Source organism: Cordyceps militaris (assembly GCF_000225605.1).
Source record: "Cordyceps militaris CM01 unplaced genomic scaffold CCM_S00007, whole genome shotgun sequence".
Taxonomy (NCBI): Eukaryota; Fungi; Ascomycota; class Sordariomycetes; order Hypocreales; family Cordycipitaceae; genus Cordyceps; species Cordyceps militaris.
The window spans coordinates 725,820-749,100 of NW_006271975.1; the positions used below are offsets into that span (position 1 = coordinate 725,820).

General features: G+C 47.4%; 8 protein-coding genes across 8 annotated transcripts; 3 read left to right on the top strand and 5 right to left on the bottom strand.

Annotated features, from left to right (window-relative positions):
- Positions 1 to 1,615: 1,615 nt before the first annotated feature.
- CCM_08445 (uncharacterized protein) lies at positions 1,616 to 2,404 on the bottom strand (the record flags this gene model as incomplete). The annotated part of the gene is made up of 4 exons (XM_006673583.1): positions 1,616 to 1,770; positions 1,834 to 1,854; positions 2,311 to 2,331; positions 2,389 to 2,404. 4 exons carry the CDS (start codon positions 2,402 to 2,404, stop codon positions 1,616 to 1,618), a joined length of 213 nt encoding a protein of 70 aa, XP_006673646.1.
- A 1,012-nt stretch (positions 2,405 to 3,416) lies between these two features.
- On the top strand, positions 3,417 to 5,020 carry CCM_08446 (histone H1-binding protein; the record flags this gene model as incomplete). The annotated part of the gene is made up of 4 exons (XM_006673584.1): positions 3,417 to 3,980; positions 4,044 to 4,273; positions 4,322 to 4,670; positions 4,730 to 5,020. The coding sequence occupies 4 exons, from the start codon at positions 3,417 to 3,419 to the stop codon at positions 5,018 to 5,020; spliced, it is 1,434 nt and encodes a 477-aa protein (XP_006673647.1).
- A 556-nt stretch (positions 5,021 to 5,576) lies between these two features.
- CCM_08447 (U3 small nucleolar ribonucleoprotein Mpp10) lies at positions 5,577 to 7,760 on the bottom strand (the record flags this gene model as incomplete). The annotated part of the gene is made up of 1 exon (XM_006673585.1): positions 5,577 to 7,760. The coding sequence occupies one exon, from the start codon at positions 7,758 to 7,760 to the stop codon at positions 5,577 to 5,579; it is 2,184 nt and encodes a 727-aa protein (XP_006673648.1).
- Positions 7,761 to 8,121: 361 nt separating this feature from the next.
- On the bottom strand, positions 8,122 to 10,080 carry CCM_08448 (Zinc finger domain-containing protein, C3HC4 RING-type; the record flags this gene model as incomplete). The annotated part of the gene is made up of 1 exon (XM_006673586.1): positions 8,122 to 10,080. The coding sequence occupies one exon, from the start codon at positions 10,078 to 10,080 to the stop codon at positions 8,122 to 8,124; it is 1,959 nt and encodes a 652-aa protein (XP_006673649.1).
- Positions 10,081 to 10,804: 724 nt separating this feature from the next.
- CCM_08449 (uncharacterized protein) lies at positions 10,805 to 13,508 on the bottom strand (the record flags this gene model as incomplete). The annotated part of the gene is made up of 3 exons (XM_006673587.1): positions 10,805 to 12,757; positions 13,138 to 13,273; positions 13,486 to 13,508. The coding sequence occupies 3 exons, from the start codon at positions 13,506 to 13,508 to the stop codon at positions 10,805 to 10,807; spliced, it is 2,112 nt and encodes a 703-aa protein (XP_006673650.1).
- Positions 13,509 to 14,493: 985 nt separating this feature from the next.
- CCM_08450 (uncharacterized protein) lies at positions 14,494 to 14,844 on the top strand (the record flags this gene model as incomplete). The annotated part of the gene is made up of 1 exon (XM_006673588.1): positions 14,494 to 14,844. The coding sequence occupies one exon, from the start codon at positions 14,494 to 14,496 to the stop codon at positions 14,842 to 14,844; it is 351 nt and encodes a 116-aa protein (XP_006673651.1).
- A 1,243-nt stretch (positions 14,845 to 16,087) lies between these two features.
- On the top strand, positions 16,088 to 17,194 carry CCM_08451 (endo alpha-1,4 polygalactosaminidase precursor; the record flags this gene model as incomplete). The annotated part of the gene is made up of 2 exons (XM_006673589.1): positions 16,088 to 16,705; positions 16,757 to 17,194. 2 exons carry the CDS (start codon positions 16,088 to 16,090, stop codon positions 17,192 to 17,194), a joined length of 1,056 nt encoding a protein of 351 aa, XP_006673652.1.
- A 126-nt stretch (positions 17,195 to 17,320) lies between these two features.
- On the bottom strand, positions 17,321 to 19,728 carry CCM_08452 (C6 transcription factor, putative; the record flags this gene model as incomplete). Its single annotated transcript, XM_006673590.1, has 3 exons — positions 17,321 to 19,534; positions 19,565 to 19,611; positions 19,659 to 19,728. The coding sequence occupies 3 exons, from the start codon at positions 19,726 to 19,728 to the stop codon at positions 17,321 to 17,323; spliced, it is 2,331 nt and encodes a 776-aa protein (XP_006673653.1).
- Positions 19,729 to 23,281: the final 3,553 nt, after the last annotated feature.

The window sequence follows — 23,281 nt, forward strand, 5'->3', positions numbered from 1 at the left end:
GGTGAGCTGTAGCTAGAGGCCGAATGCCCCTCGCTATCGGCTATCACAGGCTAGGGCGAGGAGAGGCAGAAGGCACGACAGAGAACGACTGGAGAGTCGCTCAGATAATGGATCCAAGAAACAAGCAGAGGCGGGTATATAGTCCGAACAGAGCGGCGAAAGCAAAGGTAAATGGTAGGCAGATGACGCGAGAACGAAATCATGGAGCGTTTGGCGGATTATGGTAGCTCTTGGGGTAGTGGGGTTGGGATGCGCATTAAAAGGCGGCATGTGGGCAGTGGGTGGTTGGCAGGTACCTGTAATTATTGCTGAGATAGCGGGCGAACAGCGTGGAAACGGCGCAACAGGGCCAGCAGAGAGTCAGTGGCAGGCAGCCTCACTGATCATCGGGCACATTTGGTCCTCAGTTCAGGTCAGGGTCGTGCCTTGCAATGACCTGTCGCAACCCAGCGGCTCCACTCTCCACTCAAGTAGGCTCGCTCCAGGGAACTAATAATTGCACAATGTTTTCCGGCGCACTTTGATTATCCGCCAATGACAGGTTGTGTAAAAACGTCCTTTCATTAACCTGTCAGTCCTCCTCGCTTGTAATCTTGTTTGTCCTTTGACTAGTCCTCTCATGATTTTGCGCGTCATTCCATCTCAGCTGTGCATTTGCGAAATCATTAGGTCATGCAAAAGTCGGTGGCCTCTGCACTTAATCCACCCTTCCTCGTCTCCCGAGTCCTCGTCAGACCACAGAACTACGACATCACGGCCGAGATTGCGTGCGAGACTTACATGTTCACCATTCACAGACCTGGTTCCTGGTAACGGCACCGTCTGTCTCACCACGCTTTGTCTACAAGCTTCCCCGCCCCCGCACCATTAAATATCCTCGGTCAACAACCCTCTGCGTCGCCGCCCAGATAGCTCGGCTTCTCTTTTATCTAGTCCGGTGGTATGTATCGTGGTCGTTGGTAGGAATCGTTTCTCTGACTTGAATTGGAGCGTTGAGCTGTAATCCGACCTTCAACATCGGGGCAGGTCAGGAATCAATCATCTCGAAGCACCGGGCTAGATAGAGACCCACGAAAGGTACCCTAGCTACGCAGCCCTGGTCATCTTTCTCTCTTCAGATTGATATTTCCGAGCACTTCTCCCAATCGGTAGCTCCAGTACGCAACTATCTTACTGACAACTGGCATTCTGTATATGGCAGTCATGGGCTGCCTGCTTCCTCTTCACGTCTTGCGGAAGAATTATATCACATCCCACGACTCAGGGCTGTGCTAACAGCTCGAATTCAATACTATGTAACCTATCTTGGCAAACCGATTGGTACAAGTTCGCGCAGAGACGACGGCCTGCTGGTGATGCCTCAGGGCCACGGCCGGGGCTACGCGCAGTAGTGCTCCGTCGTTGTTATCAATCCTACGATGCTGATAGCTACCACAAGCATTTCAAGACCAGAGTTGTCGCTTATCTCCACCTCTCAAAACAACACTTGCTCCAATTTCTACTCCAGCCTTGATGGCCCCCTTAGATTCCCTTGTTCGTTTAGATAGGCGTCCGCCAACGTCATTTTCCACGAATCATCCCACGCCGTGAGCGGATTAGGCAATACCTGCCGCTATCATAAAGGGAAATGCAGTGGCTGATGTGCCCAATGTAGTTGTAGCTCGTGGTCAGCCCTTCGAAGGTAACGATGCTTAGTATGAGTAGACTTCACGGCAATATGGGCAACCTGCTGTCCTTTCTTGTTCATGGGGTTTGCCAGGTACCAGAGCACTTGCTGATTCTTGGAAGAACTTTCCAGTAATATCTCTCAAGTTGGGATTTAGAAAAACTTACGCTTCTTGGGCTTGGCAATTTCTTAGCGGAAATGTTAGATCTCTGCCGAGAGTAACCCTACGGAGCGGGCCGGCAACCTAGCCGGTACAACCGGTTTGGCGTCCGAGTCATAGCAATTCGGATCTCCTCTATCCCGATAGTTCATACCAAGCTCAGATAGTCGGGGTATTTTTTTCATTGAGTGATATAAACTCCGGCGGGCGACGTCCTCAAAGGCGTAAGCTGGTACCCAAATATCAAAGGCGTAAGCTGGCACCCAAATAGACTATTTCGAAATTGGTCATCCTCACAATCTGCTTGTCTACGTTTTGCGTGTTGTCGAGGACTGAATTGCAGGTATCTAGTGTTCGCATTATTGCACTTCCCGCTTGAGTAGCTTGAGGACGAGCGTCGGTACCAGTCATTGTCCCCCCGTGGGTACTAGTATACCTCGAGTATATAGTGTAATGCTCTATCCCAGCTGCACCAGGCTCATACGCGTCAGCTGATAGCTCAAGACTGAGCTGGAGTTCCTTAAGGGTCTCGGTGCTGTGGCTAGGTTGTCCGGCGTCGTACTCGTCGAGACCTGCATGGCCTTGGTGCTATCGCGTGATTTGTGGGATTTTAGTGACCGGTGTTTTGGATGCAGTATTCTACCTTTCCCTCAGGCAAATAATTCTACTACGTCTGCTCGAGAGAGACATTGGGGGGGGGGTAGTTGAATCGGCTTCTATTTACCCTTCCCCATATGAATCTAAATCATCGGCGAGGTTTGCCGATAAAAAGCGTAGAGGCCGTCTTCGGTCCAGTGAGACCATTTCCTGTATTTTGTTTAAATACGGGTTCTTTCTTTCGGTCAGTGCCTCTTATTTTGTATCAAAGCCAGAATTTTACTACAATGTCACCGGGACGACAATGCGTTGACGCATTTTGATGAGTTCCCGGCTACTCTGCCCTATTCAGCACTCGCTGATGGCCATGTCGCGCTTAGACGGATAAAATGGTGAATCCTATCGCAGAATCCTCGTCTCCGATATTGTGACGTATCTGATACTATGCTTATATTCAAGCAACCAGGCGTTTGGACTTGTTGAACGGTGAGGAGTTCCTCGCTACCCTGTAGGAGTCAATTCAAAGGAGCGAAGATTGATCATCTCACGTGCACACGACATTTTCTACGGCTTCCAATGTATAGGTAGATTTTCCACGCTTTGATCTTGTTAGTTCCTGCATTCTTGGACCGGATTTGGTAGATTCTTGATGCTGTTGAACTCAGTTATCAGGTTTGTCTATGCTGACCTGACAAAGGACAGGAAGAGGACGGTTGAGGCTAGCTTGTTTCAGCCCCATAAGTCAGCCCCATACTAATGTACAGACAGCCAATAGACGACGCGGATCTTACCTGATCCCCGAACGCCAAAGGTTCGTGTCAGTCCATTAATACTTGGCGCAACTGAACTCCTTCGCGACTCGCGCCCACTTCAGCTAGGACCTGTCTCGTGCAGAATAAAACCGGCGCGCTCCAACCCAGTCACCCATTCACTGGGTCAACACATCGCAACTGAACACGCGTACTCAATCCAACCCTACTCGTCCAAACCACAATGTCCGACGCCATAGAGCAAACGCGACCGACCGAGGAGCCTTCTGCGCCCGTTGAGGGTGTGGTTGCGACTGAAGCCGCTGCGGTCGAAGCTCCGGCCGCCGATGAGCCCGCCGATGATATGCCATCGAATGAACAACCCGAAGCTGGCGAAGAGGACGAAAAATCCAAAAAGGTCACCCTGGCCGATTTGTCTGCAAAGGGCAGTGCCCTATACGCGCACAAGCACTACGAGGAGGCCGCGGAGGTCTTCTCGCGTGCCAGTAACCTACAGGCTGACTTGAATGGCGAGCTTGCTCCCGAAAATGCTGAAATTCTGTTCCACTATGGGCGCAGCTTGTTCCGAGTCGGCCAGAGCAAGAGCGACGTTTTGGGCGGACACGCGGCTGGAGAATCCAAGAAGACCAAGGCAAACGGCGGCACCGCGCCGAAGGCCTCTTCATCGAAGCTCTCCACCGTGGACGAGACAGCAACAGAGACTCCAGCCGAGGCACCGGAGAAGAAGCCTTTGTTCCAATTCACCGGAGACGAGAACTTTGTCGACTCGGACGACTCAGATGTAGAGGTACGTTTGGCTTGAGCATAATGGCAAAATGAAGTCGCATGTAATTGATTTATGTCTTGACAGGGCGGCGACGAACCCGAAGAAGAGGACGATGACCTCGCCACTGCATTTGAGATTCTCGACCTCGCTCGCGTATGCTACATGAAGCAGCTTGCTCACCTCGAGCAAGCTGCCGCCGACAACTCAAAGGGCAAGGAGACTACTGGCGAGCTGTCTCCTGCTGAGCGTCATGTCAAGGAACGCCTTGCTGACACACACGATGCGCTTGCCGAAATCTCGCTAGAGAACGAACGGTATGTAAAAACCCCATTGTTAGTGCGACAATCGACTGATTGAAACAGCTACCCCAATGCTATCGAAGATGGTCGCGTATCGCTCCAGTACAAGCTCGAGCTCTTCCCCGTCGAATCCGAAATCATTGCTGAAGCTCACTATAAGCTCTCCCTTGCGCTCGAATTCGCATCCATTACTAGCTCTGGTGATGACGGCACCAACAACAAGCGCGAGGAGATTGATCAGGATCTTCGCGACGAGGCTGTCAAGGAGATGGACTTGGCTATTCAAAGCTTTCGACTCAAGCTGCAAGGCAAGGAGGTGGAGATGGCCACCTCTGCTTCTCCCACCGACAACGACATGATGCGCAAGGATATTACCGAAATGAAGGAGCTCATTGGCGACATGGAGCAAAGAGTAACTCCCCCCTCCCATGTAGTTTTTCACCTGAACTGTGATGCTAACCTCGACATCAGCTGGTTGATCTCCGCAAAAACCCCGTCGACCCCCAAGAACTTTTGGGTGCCACCGAGGCCAATGTTCTTGGCGGCCTGTTTGGCGCCGTGCTCGGCGAGACCCCCGAGCAGACGGAAGCCCGTGTCGCCGAGGCCACCAAGGGCGCCGTCGACCTTACCAGCATGGTCCGCAGGAAGGCCAAGCCCGAGGCCGCGCCCTCCTCTACCAATGGCAAGCGCAAGGCTGAGGATGAACCTGTTGAGACTGGAGCCGAGTCCCCCAAGAAGGCCCGCGTCGAAGAGGAGGCGTAAAATGGCGGCCGAGCAGTGTAAACAGATGGCGCGCGCCTTGGTTTCATCTCTTTAGGGTTTGCGCTGTAATAGTGCCAGACGGGGACCGGCGGGGGGGTTTCTTTTTCGACTTTGGAGTTTGCGGCGTCTGGACGGCGGAATGAGATTGGTTGATGAGTATCCGGCTAGATTTCTCTCCCTTCTCGAATCTACAAAGACCAGGATTGTGCTACAATAGGTTTTGTAGGCGCTCTTTTTGCCATATTGACATCAAATCTAACAATTCACACCTTTACCATCTAAGCGTATAGCGCATGTATGTATCGTCATTGCAGTTTAAACGTATAAAAAAGTTGACATGTATACCCCGAACACCAGTTATGAGAAACAAGACCCAAACATGGTAGAATAGAAGTGAATAGAATCCGCATCGCTTTTCCCTTCCCTGGTCAATGCAAACTTACAGCCGCTAGCCAACACATGGTATACCCCAGCAAAAGTGGCCGCCACCCGCCGCGCGATATTATACTTGCAGAACAGAACATCCTCTGTAGCTGCTGCTTTAGCAGCATTCTCTTTACAGCTTGAAGCTGCCGCTCGACATAGTCTTGGCCGCCTTGATCTTCTTGCCGTCGACGTCGGTGATCTCGCCCTTGCGGTTGATGACCTTGACGCCGCCCTTTTTGAGGTCGGCGATGGTCTGCGCCTTTTTGCTCGTGCCCGCCCGCGAGCCACCAGCGCCGCCGTTGCCAGCCTTGCGCACACGCTCCTTGTGTTGCCGCCGGCGGCGGGCCTTGTCCTCGCGCGACATTTCTTCTCGCGCCACGGGCAGTCCGCTCTTGGACACCACCTCGCCCTTGGCGGCTGTGTCCGCGCCGGCCTTGTACACCTCCTGCGGCGCCATGCGGCTGCTCGCGCCGGCCACGCCTTGCGCCGTCGCCGGCTGCGCGTCTTCCATGGCAATGGTTGCCACGTCGGCCACGACGGAGAGTAAGGCAGCCGTAGGCTTGGGCTTGTAGTGCCAGCTGCTGAGGGCGTCGAGCTTGGCGGAGACCTCCTTCCACATGCTTTCTACCTCTTTTTCCTCGCGTTGAAGCTTTTCATCAGACTGGCTGACGTAGTTATCGGGATCCGCATTTTTCACGTGCTCTTCTTCGTAAATTTGGGCCAGGCTCTTGTCCGACTTGCTATCCTTGACGTCCACGAGGCCGCGGCGTGTCCCTGAGGGGACGGTCTCTGTCTCGGGGCGGCGCTTAAGGACTTCATCGAATTCTTGTGAGAGGATACGGCGTTTGATAAGCTCGTCTATGCTCTCAGTAATTTCGGGTGTGATGACGGGCACCGGCTTGCCAATGTATTCGAAGTCGAGGTCTTGTTCAAGGAGCGAGTTGGTTGGGCGATCCACTGCCTTGGCTTCGCCTGACAAAGTCCATTCGCGCTTGGCAACGGAGGCGGCTTCGAGTTTTCGAATCTCTTCGGCCAGCTTGGCTTGTCTGCGCTCGTGCGCTGATCGGCGAGACTTCGGGTCACCGGCGGAAGCATCCGAAAGGGCATCCTCGGAGTCGTCCATTTCTGATTCATCATCGAAGAGGTCACGGCGAACATCGGCCATGGCGCGCTCTACGTCTTGCTCTGTAGGCTCTTGAGCCTTGGGGGTTGACTTCCTTGGCTTCTTCGCGTCTCTCTTGCGCGATGGTGGCGCGAAGAAGTCCTTATAGAAAATGTCGTTGGCGTTATTCTCAGCGTCTTCGAAGCCGTCTTCATATGCCGCCGCCTCGTCATCACTATCACCTTCCGGCGCATCCAAGGCCATGTCACCAAAAGTAGGACCATCGTCCTCATCCTCGTCCGCATCTTCATCTGCCATTTCGTCGTCTGCCTCCCTGGTCTTTCTACTCGTTGAGACTTTGGAACTTTGGGCCGGTGCGTTGGGGTCTGTAGTCCAGTCTACTTCTTCATCGTCGCTGGCCATGTCTGTATTCGGATCGCCACGGGTATCTTGCTCCTCGAACCATTGAGTCTGCTTGTTGAAGTCGTCGAGGGAGAAGAACCCATCATTGAGACCATCGGGATCTTCAACGAAGGACTCGCCATCCTCGCTATTATCTTCATCATGATCTTCTTCTTCCTCAGCATTCTCATCAATTTCCTGTTCGCCAAGCTCCTCTGCACCAGTATCGGAGAGCTGGCCAAAATTTTCTGGATCCTCAATATCCTCAAGCTCCTCGTCAGAGCCGGAATTCTCAGAGTCTTCGTCCGCTTCGTCCTCTTCTACAGACTCGGCGCTCAGATTGCTCGCATCATCGTCCTCTCCAGTATCGTGACCATTGATCAGAGTAATCTCATTTCTCTCCTCCATCTCGTCAAGAAGAGACTCGGAAAACTCCAGGACGCCACCGATAACTTTCTTGGCCTGCTGCCAGACCTGGTTTGTTTGGAAGCCATCAACGTAGATTTTTCGAAGCTTCAGAATGTCCTCCTTTTCGCCGCCGCGTTTTCGTTTCCTTGATTCCTTCAACCGGCGCTCCTGCTCCTCGCCGACTTGCGTGGCGAAGGCTTCCAATGTGTCTCGCACCAGGTTGAGTGATTCGGTAGGTAGTTCGGTTGTCGGTTGCAGGAAGACATGGCGGTTCCCGCGCCGCAAGTTTTGCAACAAAGCCAGGGCAGCTCCTTTGGAGGGAGATGAATCCGCTGCCATGTTTGATCCGGCCGTTAATGTGTGCGACGTCGAGGTCAGTGAAGACGAGCTGTCGGCAGCCATGCTCTGTAAAAATTGCGTGGTGAAGACCGGACTGGACTGCCCACGGCAAAAAAATTTAGAGGTTGAGGGACCTCCCCACTATTAGTCGGCGCCATAAACGCCGATGGCCCGCCCAGCGACACCAACTACACCTTCCACGTCAAATATTCTTAAAATTAACAGGAAATACACACAAATCCAGAAGCAGGAATCGAAACCAAATCAACTGAATGAAGGTCTATGCGCTGAATATACCTACCTATGTGGTGATTTCGCGCTGTACGCTTCTGTATGTAAAAATAAAGGCTATGGATAATACCAGAAATGAACTCCAACTATGCCAAATCCCGACTCCGTGGAAAAAATCAAGTGTTTCGCGACTCTAGAAGCCTCTGTGGCCACCGGTACTCATTAATGTGATCCTCTGTTTCTTCTTCTTCTTACCACCTCTCGCGGAGCTGCCGTTCTCAGGCTGCCTTGCTGCCTCTCGCTCTTGCTCTGCAATGTGGATAGAATCTAGGTGCATGGAGAGCTCGGCATTGGAAAGAAGCTCGGCTTCATCAAGCCATCCGTCGTCTCTAGATTCAACATGCGTGGCGCCAATTTCTGGGGAAGCAGGGACTGCGGCAGTGCCCCATACTGTTCGCTCCCCAGTCGGACTCGTGGACATGGATGCTAGTGTGTTAAAGCCAATTCGATCTTCCGGTGGCGTGGTGCTCGATGCGCCATTTAGAGGCTGAAATTCTGACATATCCATGAGTGGTAGCCTGTCTTCTTCTATGCCTTGGCGTCGTATAGAAATGCCGGCAGAAATGTGCAAAGCAGCGGCCTCTATCTGCTCGGCATTGATGCGCTGACGTTCTTCTTGTACATCCTTGTCCCTGTTGCGCTTGCGACGCTTGGCGATATCGGAGGCAAAAGCTGAAAGGGTTTCTTCCGGAACAATATCAGTCCAATCGCACTCCAAGAAGCTAATGACACACCCGTGAGGAAGGTGACCCAAGTACTTCGCTCGCTTTCGTAAAGCATCGTCAACCACGTTGCCCGTCACAATATGCTCGACAGTCGGGAGTAGCGAGGACGGGAAGGAGGAGAAGGACCCATACTTGGTCTTGAGAATGCGAATGTCCAAAGGGGAGAGATAGAGATGTGGGGGAGAGCTGTAAAAGTAAAAGTCCGAGTCTGACATTGGTTTTCCCGAAATTCGATTCATTGCCGACGTTGCCGCAGCTACGTTGATCAAATCATCGATACGTTCCTGCAAAGATCTGACAACTTTTACAGCACGTTGTGTCCAGGCCCCGTCTTGACCAAAAAGATCTTTGTCTTCTTTTTCCTGTTTCAGGAGGGCAACAACTTCCTCCTCGTACTGTTCGGTCATATATTCTTTTGTTCCTTTCATGATTCGGGCGTAGTCCAGAACATTGGCAGCGAAATGCCAGGGCACATCGTCGCTGGAATTGATGGCTTCGGCGCCTCCTTCCCTAGGAAGCGCCAGCGTCGACGTCGCCTTTCGTGCCATAAGCCGAAGCACAACGTCGTCTCCAGGTCGTGGCAGGGAGCTCTCTTGTCCGGAATAGAATCGCACAGATCGGACCTCCTGAATGTATACGCTGTCTTCGCAAAGAGGACATTTCTTCCACTTTGCAGGTTTGCTAGACTTGGCTTCTTCCTCTGTCGCAGTCGTCACCATGAAGCGAATTAAACATGGTAAGCAGAAGATGTGGCCACATCGAGCCATGCGAGGAGCCACAGGTTCCGAGAGGCATATTGGGCACGAAGCAGATTGTGATTCCGATGAAGCGATCACTTGAAGAACATGTGCCCAGTCAATATACAGATCAGCATCAGCAGCCTGACCATTATACGACACCTCTGGTCGGACAACGAAGCGATAGTTGGCATGAACATATCGCGCCTTGTCAACAGCATGATAGCCTGAGCCGAGACCAGAGTTCGGATGACGACGATGGGGGCGAGGATGGAAGCTGTGGTGTTGAACAGGACGAGGCGCTGTATAGTTGAGTAAATGCGTGATCGAGGTCTGGCCTCGACGGCTGGAAGGATTGCGAACGGCGCGCATCTCGGCGAACGCGTCGTCCCTGTCCAACGAAGAGTGGCCCATATTGTCCCCCATGCCCGGGCGCCTCTGATTTCTGTGCTGTTTTCGGGATCCTTGCCCCCTTCGTGGTGTGGACTGCGCCGTGTCGGTAGCTGATGAGGACGGCCCTGGGCGACGCGAGTACTCGGGAGCCGGAGCGGGGCGATCGGGAGTTGCTTGAGTAGGATAGTTCGAGGCGACTGGAAGGGACTTGCCCGAGTTGGCATTCGACAGATTCATGATAATTCGAATCGAGAGTTCGATATCAGACGAGGACTTCGCGTTGAAGGGATGAGAAGCCTCCAATCAGTCGTCACTTGGCTTCAGGTCGCGGCGATTCGCTGTGTTATCGAACTGCTACTTTTGGCGAGCCCGATCGCGGCAACTCTGGGACGCAGAGGCAGGTTGTAGGATTGGTTTCCGGAAGTAAGATGTTATTTTCAAAGAGTATGGGTCTCATAATCATGCTTATGACCACTAGCGATGGAGATCCGATGGGATCACGCTGGGACGAAGCCCGTATCGAAGTATCTCCAGTTCCTGGTTGCTCCTTGACTCACTTGCGGGGCAGGCCAGAGCAGTTCGTCACGTGCACTGCATCACTTCTTACAAAACATTTGTCCCCACCGTACGGACATGAGAGATGCGGATGATTTGGAAGCCTTTGTAAATTTAGCACTGAATTGTTGGGGAAGGTGGCGAAATTTTCACAACCATGCCAGTATGCTACATTTTGATCTTATGGGGCGAAGCCCACGCTTTTGTGCATTAGAAAACATCTAGATAAGCATTGCTAACATATCATGTATTACCTAGATATATTGTACAGATTTGATACTGTCGCAGCCATGGGGAATCATTTGACATAGGAATATTAAAGTTCTGAACAATTCCAAAAAAAAAAAACAACAACATCTTTCGCACATGTCCAACACAACGTAGGCTAATGTATACCGACACGCCTCTAGTTCTTGTCCGACAGCTTGCCCTTGATCTTGCTGAGGAAGGTGCTTAGACGGCTCTTCTTCTTGTCGACATTGCGAGCAGTGTTCTGGGTCTTATCCGTGGCAGTGGCAACGGTAGACTTCAGGCCAGAGCCGTTGGCAGCGGGCTCGGTAGTCGTGGCTGACTGTGCAGGAGGCTTGGTCTCGGCAGGCTTGGTCTCGGTGGGCTTGGTTTCAACGGGTTTGGTTTCAACGGGCTTAGAGATGGTCGGAATCGTCTCGGCGGGTTTGGGAACCTCTGCAACTTGGGGGATAGCGCGCTCTGCAGACTTAGTCTCGGAGGACTGGTCGAGAGTGGCATCGATAGCTTTGGTTTCAGTAGTCTGCGGAGCAGGAGTGAGGGTCACCGGCTTCGACACAGTGACTTTGGTCTCATTTGGCTTAGGCTCAGTCGGCTTGGGGATGGAGGATCCCCCTGCGGCTTTGGCAGCGCCGTTCTCAGCAGGTCCAGCTTGGTGAGCAGTGATGGGAGCTAGGACAGGGGCTATGGGGGCGAGGGCAGGGGCCTTGATGGTCTCAGCAGGCTTCTCGGTAGCCTGACCGACAGCAGCCACGGCGGACCTGTCCTCAGCTTTGGGAGCTTCGGTCGGGGGAGCAGGCTGGACCTCCTTGAGGAGCTCAGACTCAACGGCCTTCTTCTCTGCAACAGCAGCTGCGTTCGCAGCAGCCTCGGGACTCTTTCCAGCCTCCTGGATTGACTCCTTAACCTCGGCGGGCACATTCTTGGCAGTCTCCTGCTGGACAAGCGGCTCCTTGGCCGTGGCCACAGCGGCCGCAGGAACAGGCTGGACCTCCTTGAGGAGCTCAGACTCAACAGCCTTCTCCTCTGCAACAGCAGCCGCGTTCGCAGCAGCCTCGGGACTCTTGCCAGCCTCCTGGATCGACTCCTTGACCTCGGGGGGCACGCCCTTGGCAGTCTCCTGCAGGCCAAGCAGCTCCTTGGCCTGCTCAGGGAGCTTTTCCTTGGCGGAATCGGGCAGGTTCTTGTTGATGGCCTCGGTGGCAGCAGACTTGGCTGCGTCTAGAGTGGGAGCCGCCTGCTGGCTGACCTTGCTAGCAGCAACAGCAGCACCAGCGGCAACGGCGGCGGCAACGGCGGCAACACTGCCACCGACAGTAGCAGCAGTGGCGGCGGCACTGTGTTCGCCCTTTGGTTGTTCGGCGGCGTCGCTCTGGTCGTCGTCGGCATCTGTAGTAGTGGCATTGCCGTTGCCGTTGCCGTTGTCATGGCCATTGCCGTTAGCAGCGGCCGCGGCGGCCTTCTTCTGCTTCTTCTTCTCGTTCTTCTTCTTGTTCTTGTTCTTCTTCTTGTCCTCGGCGCCAGAGGTAGACTCGGTAGCTTTGGACTCCAGGGGAACCTGACCAGCTAGAATGGCAGTAGTAGCGCCAGGGGCCACCGTGTTAATTGCCGTAGGCTTGGACTCCAAGGGAACCTGACCAGCTAGAGTAGCAGTAGTAGCGCCAGGGGCCACCGTGTTGATTGTCGCGTTCTGGGGCATTGGTAAGCCTGATTCGGGAATGAGGTTGGCGCTGGCGGCAGGTACATCAGCCGGGTTGGTAATTCCGACAAGAGAGTCACTCTTCTCGTATGACTCTTTGTCCAGCTTGACATGCTTGTGGATATCGCCGGCAGTGAGCTCCTGAGGAACCTTTTCGCCAGGTTTCAAGTTGATGGGGTTGACTCCGGTCTCCGAGGCAGGAAGAGGGTTAATACCTACAAGCTTATCCTTCTCAAGGGGCTGTTGGCTGGCCATTGTAGCGGTGGTGGATCCTGGCCCGACGGTATTGATGATGTTGGTGGAAAGGGCTGAAGCAGCAATGACTTCTGAAGTAACGAAGTTGTTCACGTTGCCCTCCTCGTCAGCCTCCTTAGGAGATGATTCGTTGATGGTCCAATTATTGTCGACAACAAACTATGCAAGGCAGTGGCATTAGCGAAAGATATTCGGCGCAGTACACAATGATACAATGCGCAATGGCGACGCTCCGGACAGCTCGCTCGAGTGGTCGCATTGGCGGCGTTGGGTGGCCGTTCCGTCTCGCGCATGACTGATTGGCAATGCGCCTGGCGCTAGATTTCAGTGAACCCAAGAAGTGCATGAAATTGGCGCAGTCCCGATGGCAATGAGCTTGCTCGGCGAGATTGTGATGCGGGTGGCGCAATCTGGGGTTGCATGATGGTTTGCGCGCGGGGCGCTGACAGCTCCAAGCCTGGACGCAGGACAAATCGGCATCGACAGGAGGCGCGCGACGCAGCATTGAATCGATTGACGTGTCGGTATTTTTGACTAACCTTATAGTAGACCTTGTCGGATGGGATTTTAAGCGGGACAGTCTTTTCGAAGATGTCGCCTCGCTTGTCGAGCTTGATACTTTTGGTCCAGTTGTCGAACGTACCAGTAACGTAGACTTCTTCGGCGGGGTGTTCCCTGGTACGGTACAGAAGAGGTAATGATTAGAAAAATGAAGCGACAGAGTAATCGAGATTGAAATTGGAAAGCCCACGAGGAAGAATATCTCTGGGGTTGAACTGTGCAAACGGAATGCGGTTGGGTGGGAGGAATTTGGCGTGCGGGCTGACTGGGACTGACAGGGCACAGAGTGTGGTACAAGGGGCAATAGAGGCGCAAAAAGAACTTACCACTTGAAAGTGTAGCTGCCCATGGTGGATATTACCAAAAATGTGGAATCGGGGTATCGGTTTCTCTTAAAAAGGGCAAAAAGGGCTAACTTGGTGGAGGGATATGGAAGGAAAAGGAAAATCGCAGAGGTGCGAAGAGGGCTTGGGAAAAGGGCTTTGAGCTTGGAAGAATTGAGTGGCGTGGGTGGTGCTAGGTTGTCCAAAGTGCTCGCAGCTCTGGGGCCAGTCAACCAGTTAAAGAGGGGGAGAGGGCAGCTAGGAGAGCATTCGGCGTACGAAGAGCAGAGAAATTATGTGGCTGACGTCTTCGGATGTGATGGAGCATGGATGTGGTGCAAGCTGCCGCCCATGTAACTTGCGGCTCACTTGAGCTATCAAGGAGGGGTATGTGCTGTTGTGTAATGGACGGCAGACGCAGGGGGAGCATTCAATACCTGAGATGAATACCTTGTACGTCACGTTGTGCTGGGAGTGAAACATGCGTTGTTGGCGGCACTGGATCTGGATGCAGTGGTGTCGAGCATTGCAGCTGGGCTTTTTACACTGGGGACAACTCGGAAACAGTCTCAATTGCAATCGCAACAGCGAATTGTAGCACAGGGATTCGCAGGACACCAGCTGCGCCGTTAGGTCTTAACTCTCCGCCCGAAGCTCTAAGCAAGCTGAACAAGTTTCCGGCGCGACAATTCCATTCATTTTGCTAGAAGGCACTGGAAAAATTGGCGAAGCTACACACTGTTCACTACCTGCCTTTTCTTCGACAGATGACGCACAAGGTGCCAGCCAAGTGGAGAATGGTGGTGCTGGGCTGCAACTCCACAAGGCCTGGTGATATTAGGTAGCGGAGGGGCAAGCCCAATGCGAAGAAAAATCGATTGTCTGCAGCATCGGGATACGCCCTGGGAAGGTGCAGATACCGTATAAAGAAAGTATTACAATGGCGGCAGGCCCTGTCAAAGACCCCCGCCCCATAGCCAAACGTCATGGGCAATTGAAAGCGATGAGACAATGGCCCTGGGCGCTGCAAACAGCCGACCGCGCAGAAGCGTGCAGGCTTTCCGCTTTCGGGTGGCTAATTTCCACAGCAGCCAGCAACCTGGAAGTTGGAGCGAGATGGCCCCAGTCAACAGTCGCCAGCAACACAACACAACCCACAGGCCAGCAGCTGACTCACCAGCGAGCGCAGTTGGCAGCGCAGCACAGAAGGACTCAAAAGTACGCCGCACATGCCGTGACAACCCTGCAACGCTCGAGCTACAAACAGCCGCCTGTCCCATTCGCATCCGCCCGTCGGTATCACGAGCCTCGCGGTCCGGCATTCGTATCCTGCCGTGCTACGGAGTACTGACGCTCGAATAAGGGGACCAAAGAACGGAGAGTACCGCGTCGCCTAGAGCTCCCTCAACGCTGTAGCGATTCGCTCATCATCTACGGGGCGGTTAAGCAACAATCGAAAGCGCGGTTTTGAGCCAATACATGGTCTCACTAGAGCTGTGCAAGTAGGCGCAACATTGGCCTTTCAGCTCATTTATGCGCATAGGCTACTACCAAGTAATGCAAGCGCCCCAGACCTATGGCGGCAAATTTTGGCTGTTAAGAACGAATGGCTGAACTCATCCTCGTTATCAGCCAGTTGAACTTGTCTCGTGTAGATGCGACAGCTCGATCAGTAGCCGTATGATAACTTACCGTTCTGTTGAGGCTAGTCGATTATCCGTCCATCAAACATTTAGTTATGTCACCCACCCGACTAGATTGAGACAGCGCGATCTAGTTATTAGTTTGGGTCTTCATACGTGTACTCGTTCATGATGACAGGCCGATCGTGGGGTACTTTTACACCCTCTACTTCTTTTACCTAATTCCAAAAATCACATACGAAATGACCAGCCCTGAAAAGAATAAACTTTTGATCAGGCAGTGGTCAAACCTCGACTAATAAGTCATTTCAAACCTCGACTAATAAGTCATTTCAAACCTCGACTAATAAGTCATTCTTTCCAGGGGCTGGGGATGAACCGGCCCCTTGAGGCTGTTTTCGAGTCTAGACCAAGCTGCGCCACCTCACCTACGACTTCAGTACTGTACAGCCCCCGAATCTCACAGCGCTATTTACTCAATAACAGCCATCGCAGCCTTATTACAGCCTATGTAGTAACAGCAATATCTTTTTTTGTCTAGTCTCTATCGGCAAGGCTCTGCCACGTTCTAGTCGGCACTCTGGGACTGTGCCTCTTTTTCATAGTCCTGATTTTCGGACAGCAGTTGTTCGATTTGCTTCCTACGTAAGGTACCTACCTACCCAGTTGCCATCCCACCGACTCGTTTATGAGCCCTGTCAGCCTTAAATACAGTTGAAAACGGGGCAAACATGCACAGATTCAGCCAGTCGTAGCAGTTCCTTTGCCGATGATGGCAGATTCGTTTGAAATTAGACTTCTGCGAGCCTCATCAGGCTGCGGCCTCAAGACTAGCGCAATTCCTCACAGCCATGTTGACTGGCTCGATCCACGTAAATACCTGGCACCTCTTCCATCCCGGAGACTCAATACAAGGCCGTCCCGCAGTTGCAGTTGTGCTGCAACGTTTGATACTGTGCAAGATGAGCGGCCGAAATCACCACCACGAAGAGAGCGAGGTTGCCAATGAGAAGCAGACCCTCGTCAAAGAGCTAATGGCAACATGGAAGAAGATCACCATTGCAGGTGTCACCCTGGCTGCCATTGTTGGGTTGTCTGTTGGCCTCGGCGTTGGTCTGACTAAACACAAGGGCGGCAATAATAGTAGCAACGATGGCAGTAGCAACAGCACGAATGTCGAACTGCGCAATGTCTCCGGCCGGGCAGCGAAGTGGACGCCCAAGGTGGGCGATTCGTGGCAGATTGTTCTCCAAAACACCGTTCGCAATGATGTCGACTTCACCCCAGATGTTTCCGTCTGGGACTTTGACGTGTTTGAGAATGACAAGGAGACGATTGACAAGTTACACGGCCGTGGCAAAAAGGTCATTTGCTACTTTAGCGCGGGTACTTGGGAAAAGGGCCGTACGGACGCGGATGAGTTCCCCAAGGAAGATCTGGGAGGCACGTTGCCGGAATGGACGGACGAGCGCTGGGCCCGCATCAGCAGCTCCAAGATCCGTGACATTATGAAGAGTCGCATCGCGCTGGCAGCCAGCAAGGGCTGCGATGCCATTGATCCCGACAACGTCGACGGCTTTGTAAGTGACCGTTGCCCGCCGTCCCGGTTCGGCTCTAACTTTGGATGCTAGCAAAACGAGGAGAACAACCTGGGCCTGACGGCGCAAGACTCCATCGATTACGTGACGTTTCTGCACGACGAGGCCGACAAGTACAACATGTCGGTCGGTCTGAAGAACGCAGCCGACATCATTGACGATGTGATGCACGTGGTGGACTTTTCTGTCAATGAGCAGTGTGCTGCCAACCAGACAAATCCCGAGTGCGAAGCATTTCACAAGTTTATCGACGCGGGTAAGCCGGTGTTCCACATCGAGTACCCCCCCGATGATGGTGCACAGACGTACCCTGATGATCTCCGCAAGGAGATTTGTGCGCGCAATGGCGCCGGCAAAGGTTCAGACAATTTTAGCACTGTGTTCAAGAGAATGAGCCTCGATGGATGGGTGCAGTTCTGCGATGGTGAGATACACGACACGGCGTTGGCCTCGAGTGCCAGCAACTCATGAGAGGGACAGTGCATATTATATATCTTATTTGCATAGTATTGTTAGTACTTGCTGTATATCCGGTGGCATAGATATGAAACGCCTATCTTTTTAGAGATTTTCAGTATACAGGAGCCAGAGCATACATCAAGCTTGTGTCAAGAATGGTTCACCTTCCTGCTTGAACCAGTCGCTATTTACGTCCATCATAAAGTTTGTTATGTTAAAATCGGTAGCTATGCCAGCTTGCGGGTTGGCGCTATTGGTCGTGTGCAATTCTGGTAGCGCCACCGCCTCGCTGGACAAGACCAAGGCGTCCCCCGAAAGAGGCAGACGTGGGACGTTGAAGAAGTCAAACACGTCGAGATACTCTAACTCGTTCGCTGCTGGAGCTCTCGATGGCGTAGCGCTTGGAACGCCGCTCGTCGTGTGTGATCCGTGCCGTGGTTGGCGTGAGATGAGAAAGTCTAGGTCAAACGCGGTACGCCTCATATCTGCCAAAATTCTGACCGAGCTTGGCGTAATTCCGTCGCCCTTTTGCTCACTGTCCCTATGCTCGTCCAGGACTCTCTGTAGTAAGTTGCAGTATCTTTGGGCGACGGGCCAAAAGGCCCCCAAGGCCCGCAGTGTGTCGACAAAGAAGGCAATCTGGGGCGAGAGTTTGCGTTCGACGGTCGATCCGTGCACGAGCAGCAGGCGTGCAGACACCCAAACGCTAAATGCGAACGGCGGCCCCAACCTCGCCAGGTATCCATTTGTGGAAGCGAACTCGGCTAGAGCGGCAATGTTTTCAACTGCACCGAGGCACCGTTGCGATGCGTTATATGATGGGGTAAAGATGGGCGATCTCGTCGTTGGATACGCGGCTGACGAATGGAGTCGAATGACCGTTGTGTGATATGTTGCGTGAAGCATTACCCAGGTACAGCTCAAGCTGCGGCTACCGGGCTGGAAAATCTTCGTCATGTCGCTAAATTCGGCTGGGAGGCCATACTTCCAAGATGTCAGCATATTGTCTAGTTCTTTATACCGAAGTTGCCATCGTTCGACATCCCCAGCGACTCCGATATCTACGGGTTGCTTCAGAAACTTGTGAATCTTGGAGAGGATCCCAAGAACCTCAATGTAAAATGAAAAGGCGCCGAGGAACTCGGTGGCACTTTTATCATTGCGACGTGCAGCCTCCGGAGAGTTTTTTGTTGTAAACCATGGGGTTTCGACTTTGCGGTTTGCCATCCAGAGATCGTCACGGCAAGGAAGACTCCTGTCGATTTCCCTGTCATCGAGAGCGAATTCGAAAGCTGTCGCAATAGTAGCGTACCGATCCAAAAGGTATATCATCCAGAATAAGCGCCGCCGAGATTCATCTTCAATGAAATATTTGGACTTGGGGAGAACCATAGCTCTCAGCGTGTAGATGGATGTAAAGCCTGGTGAAACCATGGATGATGTGGTCTCAACAGCCAGTCCGAGCTGCACCACAGAGCGCGTGATGAGGGCCATGATGTTCCAACCAGGAGGGCCATTACTACTTCCGCACAAGTCTAGCGCTAAAATGACCAAGGCTTGTAGTGATTTGACGGATGAGTTCTCCATGCCGTAGAGAATAACCTTTTCTTTAGAAATTTTGTGGTAGTTTCTTCGCCTCTCCTCTGTAAGTCGCCCGTCCGTGGAGTATCGCATGGTAGTGGCAACGATTGCGTGAAGCAGGACAAGGTCAGCCTCCTGTAGCGCAGATGGCCCGAACAGACTATCCAATGTAGTTTTCCGGTGAAGAAATGGGCACCAGGTGTTGATGTTCTTAAAGTACAGGTCCACTAGTGAGTAAACGAGGTCGTATGGAGGCAGATCTTGGTCTGCCCCTTGGGAGCCCGCATGGTGAGGTGCGTTTGCCGGTGGATGCTGGTAGAATTCTTGCGCAGCGGAACTTGGATGTGATGTGGCCGACATGGTGGACATTGGCCGCTGCTGAGAGCCGTCGTGCATCATGGGGACCTGACTGAGGTTGAATTGGGCATTTTCAGAGCTAGGAGGAGTAAACGAGGCTTGCTCCGCCAGGAACAAGTTGGCCTCAGTTTGTGGTCTCTGCAGCTGATCCTGTGGCTTAGACAGGTGCGTAGATTGGCCCGGCGTGCTGCGCTCGCCAGGCAGGCTTTGATCCCTACCATCCGGCGGCGCGTGTCCGATGGTCTCGAGGAATCTGGAATGAGAGACCAATATGGCTTCGAGGTGATCAAGCCGCTGCTCCAATTCCTTTCCGTATCCTGCTCTCAGACCTGGCTTTTTGCGCTCCCTGTATTCGCACGTCGCGCCGTTGCGACCACACCAGCCACAGGAGGGCCGGCCGCGATCACATTTCACCTAGGACAATATTAGCAGCTGTGGATTAACGTTTGGGTATTGGGGGGCGTACTTTTCTTTGTTTGCAAAGCTCGCACCTAGTTAGGAAAGACAAGATTAGCATCTGAGCTGATGGACAGCTTACAGCTTGCCTTAGTAGGGCACGTGTCCCCACTGCTACGGCAGCCTATAGGTGAGTTGTCGCCAAAACGCATTTTACATACTTATATCGGGGTTTACGCACTAGGCATATACTAAGAGTATATATAATTATTTTTAGTATATTAATATCTATATTTATATAATATAGAATATAATTTAAGGCTATATATACTATTTACTAGTAGAATTATATTTTATAAATCTATAACTCTTTTTATTATACTAATTACTATTATAAATATAGTATTATTAGTTATTATAGCTTCTATAGCTTAGCCTAATAATATTAAAGAGTTAATAGCTTAAGTACTTATAAAGGCTAATATTCTTATAAATAAATAGCTTAATATTATATATAAATAGTCTATACTTATATACTTACTTTAACTAAATTTAATACTAATATATAGTTATAAATAAGGCTAATTATTAAATCTATTATATATTTAGAATATTAAGGTAATAATTATCTATATTTATAATAAAGAATATAAGATAGCTTACTTAAAGTATTAAAATTATAATTATATCTTTACTAACTATATCTAGCTTTAAGGGCTAGCTAGGAATATATATATAAACTATATATACTCCTCTTAAGTATACTAATACTCTTTAAAAGGTATTATATAATACTACTTATATATATTATTAATTAATAATAATTATAACTAAACTATACTCTCCTATTATATAAAAAGATATACTAAATATAATAAGTATATATAATATTATATAAGTATAATAATAATAGATTACTATAGTATTTATTAAATAAATAAGGATTTAAGTAAAATATAGCTAAATATATATTTAAGTATATTTACTAGTACTTTATTAAATATTATAGCTAGATATAAGTAGTAATAGTTTATATATAAAAGAAAAAACTTTATATAACCCTTTTTCTTTAATTAATATTAATACTTATTATAATAGAGAAATACTACTTAAAGATAAATATATAGTATTAAGAGTTAATATAGTAATATCTAGACTAGGATATATATCCTTATTACTACTTAATATTATATCTATCTATATAAGAATTACTACTACCTATAGAAGAAACTATTTAAAGGCCTTTTTTAAGTAATTATAATATTTTAAGTATAAAGTTAACTATAATTAATAATAAAGACCTTATTATATTTAACTTAATAAATAATATAAATATACCTTTAACTTAAGTTATACTTTAAAGCCCTTTTATTAATAGTTAGGTTATAATATAAAGTACTATTTTAAATAGTATATAAGTAAGATAAGCTAGTTCTATTATAACTTAGCTAAAAATAAATAATAAAGATATTATATTTATACTTTAACTATTTAATACTATAATTAAAAATAAATATATTAAGAATATTCTAATACCCTAAATAATATTTAGTCTAAACTATATTAATAAATATATATTATAGTAATATACTTATTTATAGTTTAAATACTAGTTATATAAAGATATACTATTATTAATTATATTAAATAGTATTAATCTTATATTATTAGTATTACTAGATAAAGAGTAGGAAGTTAAGGCTATAATTATCCTAGAATCCCCTTTAAGTATTATTAATTACTATACTAATATTTAATAAATAATAATAATTAAAAAGCTTTTAATAATACTTAAGTATAATTAATTAGATAAAAAGATTATAATTAATCTTTTAATAATATATCTAGATAATTAAAAGTAACTAATAATAGGTTTATATATAGTAAAGAGGGTTTATACTAATTTATAAGCTTTATTTTATAAAATAAAGCTATTAATAAAGAAAGTAATAATTTAAAGGCTAAATATATTAGATTTAAAGCTTAATATTAAGTAAGAAATTATATAAGCTTCCTTTATTACTAGTAATTTACCTAGCTTAGTAGAGCTTATAAATAAGGTAGCTAGTAAGATAAAGAGTAATACTACTAGTATTATTATATAAGAGGATATACTAATAATACTAGAGAATAAAAGGGTTTTTCTAATTTATATAGGGAAGTAAATATTAAAAGGATAAATATTATATACTATTATTTATTTTATATTTTATATTTTAAATATAAAAATAAGAAAAAAAGATAAAAATAAAGAAAATAAAAAAAGGGGGTTATTCCCCTATAATAAGCTCTTAGATTATATTAATAGTAATATCCTTATATAATAATAATTTATTAAGCCTTATATAAATATTAATAATTAGCTTTAATAAGGCTAATCTAGGAAGAGTTCCTTTAGCTTAATACTAATTAAGTTATTTATATAAGTATAAGTAAATAGGAAAAAAAGGTATTTCTAGGTTACCTACCTCTAATAGACTACTAAACTTATACTAAATAATCCTATTATAGATCTAGTATATAACTTATAGTAGGTATATATTAATAGTATTATTTAATATTTTAAAGATAGAGTTTAATACTTCTATATTATTAATAGGTAGTAAGAATTTATAATTTAGCTTAGTATTATAGCTAAGGTTATAATATAAAATATTTAGTTAACTAGTAATTTTACTTTCTTATATATATATATAATAGATATTCTATTTATATATAAAAGTATAAAGGTCTTTTTAAATTAATAGTATATATAAATAGAGAATAATAATCTTATCTATAAGATTATTAGTAAAGAATAAACTATAGTTATTAAGTATAAAGAAATATATTTAAATAGTTATATTAGTATATATATCTATAGTTATTAATAATTACTTACTTATTAGTGTTTAATAGGAATACTTAGGAAGTACTACTATCCTTTAATATATATATTATAAATACTTTAGTTATATAACTATACTTTTATAAATATAAACTCCTAGGATATTCTTTATAACTCCTAAGAGTATTATAACTTATTAGTATTATTATAAGTTTAGTATTATACTAGTATATTATTTTAAAAAAGAAACTAGTATAGCCTAGTAATAATAGTAGTCTTATTATTATAATTAGATTATAATTAGGTAGGTATTATCTTTTATATATTTAATAAGGTAATATATTACTATATAATACTCTATAAAGTTATTATAGAAATACTAATATAGAACTAAGTAATATAATATAAATATATATTAATTCCTATATAAATCTTAAACCCTTATAGCTATAGCTTTTTATAGCTATTAATAGACTAAATCTAATTAAGACTATAGGTTTTAAAGTCTATATATAGTATTTCTACCTATTTCTAATAATCTTAAAAGTTTTTAGAGAATACCTTATAATAAACCTTATATAAAGTATTATAGCTAATATTAATACTAGCCTTATATATATATACTATAAAGAATATTTAGCTATTATTAATTATATACTATTTAGTAGTAAAATTATTCTAGAGATATATTTATACCTACTCTTATATAATATCTTAATATATAATATCTTATTATTAGTATATATTTTACTAGTAGTAGATTAAGCTAACTTAAAATAGTAATAATTAGAAACCTTTATTAAGTAGTTACTTATAAATATTAAAGTTAGTAAGGTTCTAGGCAAAATATAATATTTAGATATATTTAGTAAGTTTATCTTAGTTATTTATCTATACTTATAAGTAAATATAGTTAGTTTATAAAAAGTGTTATAGTA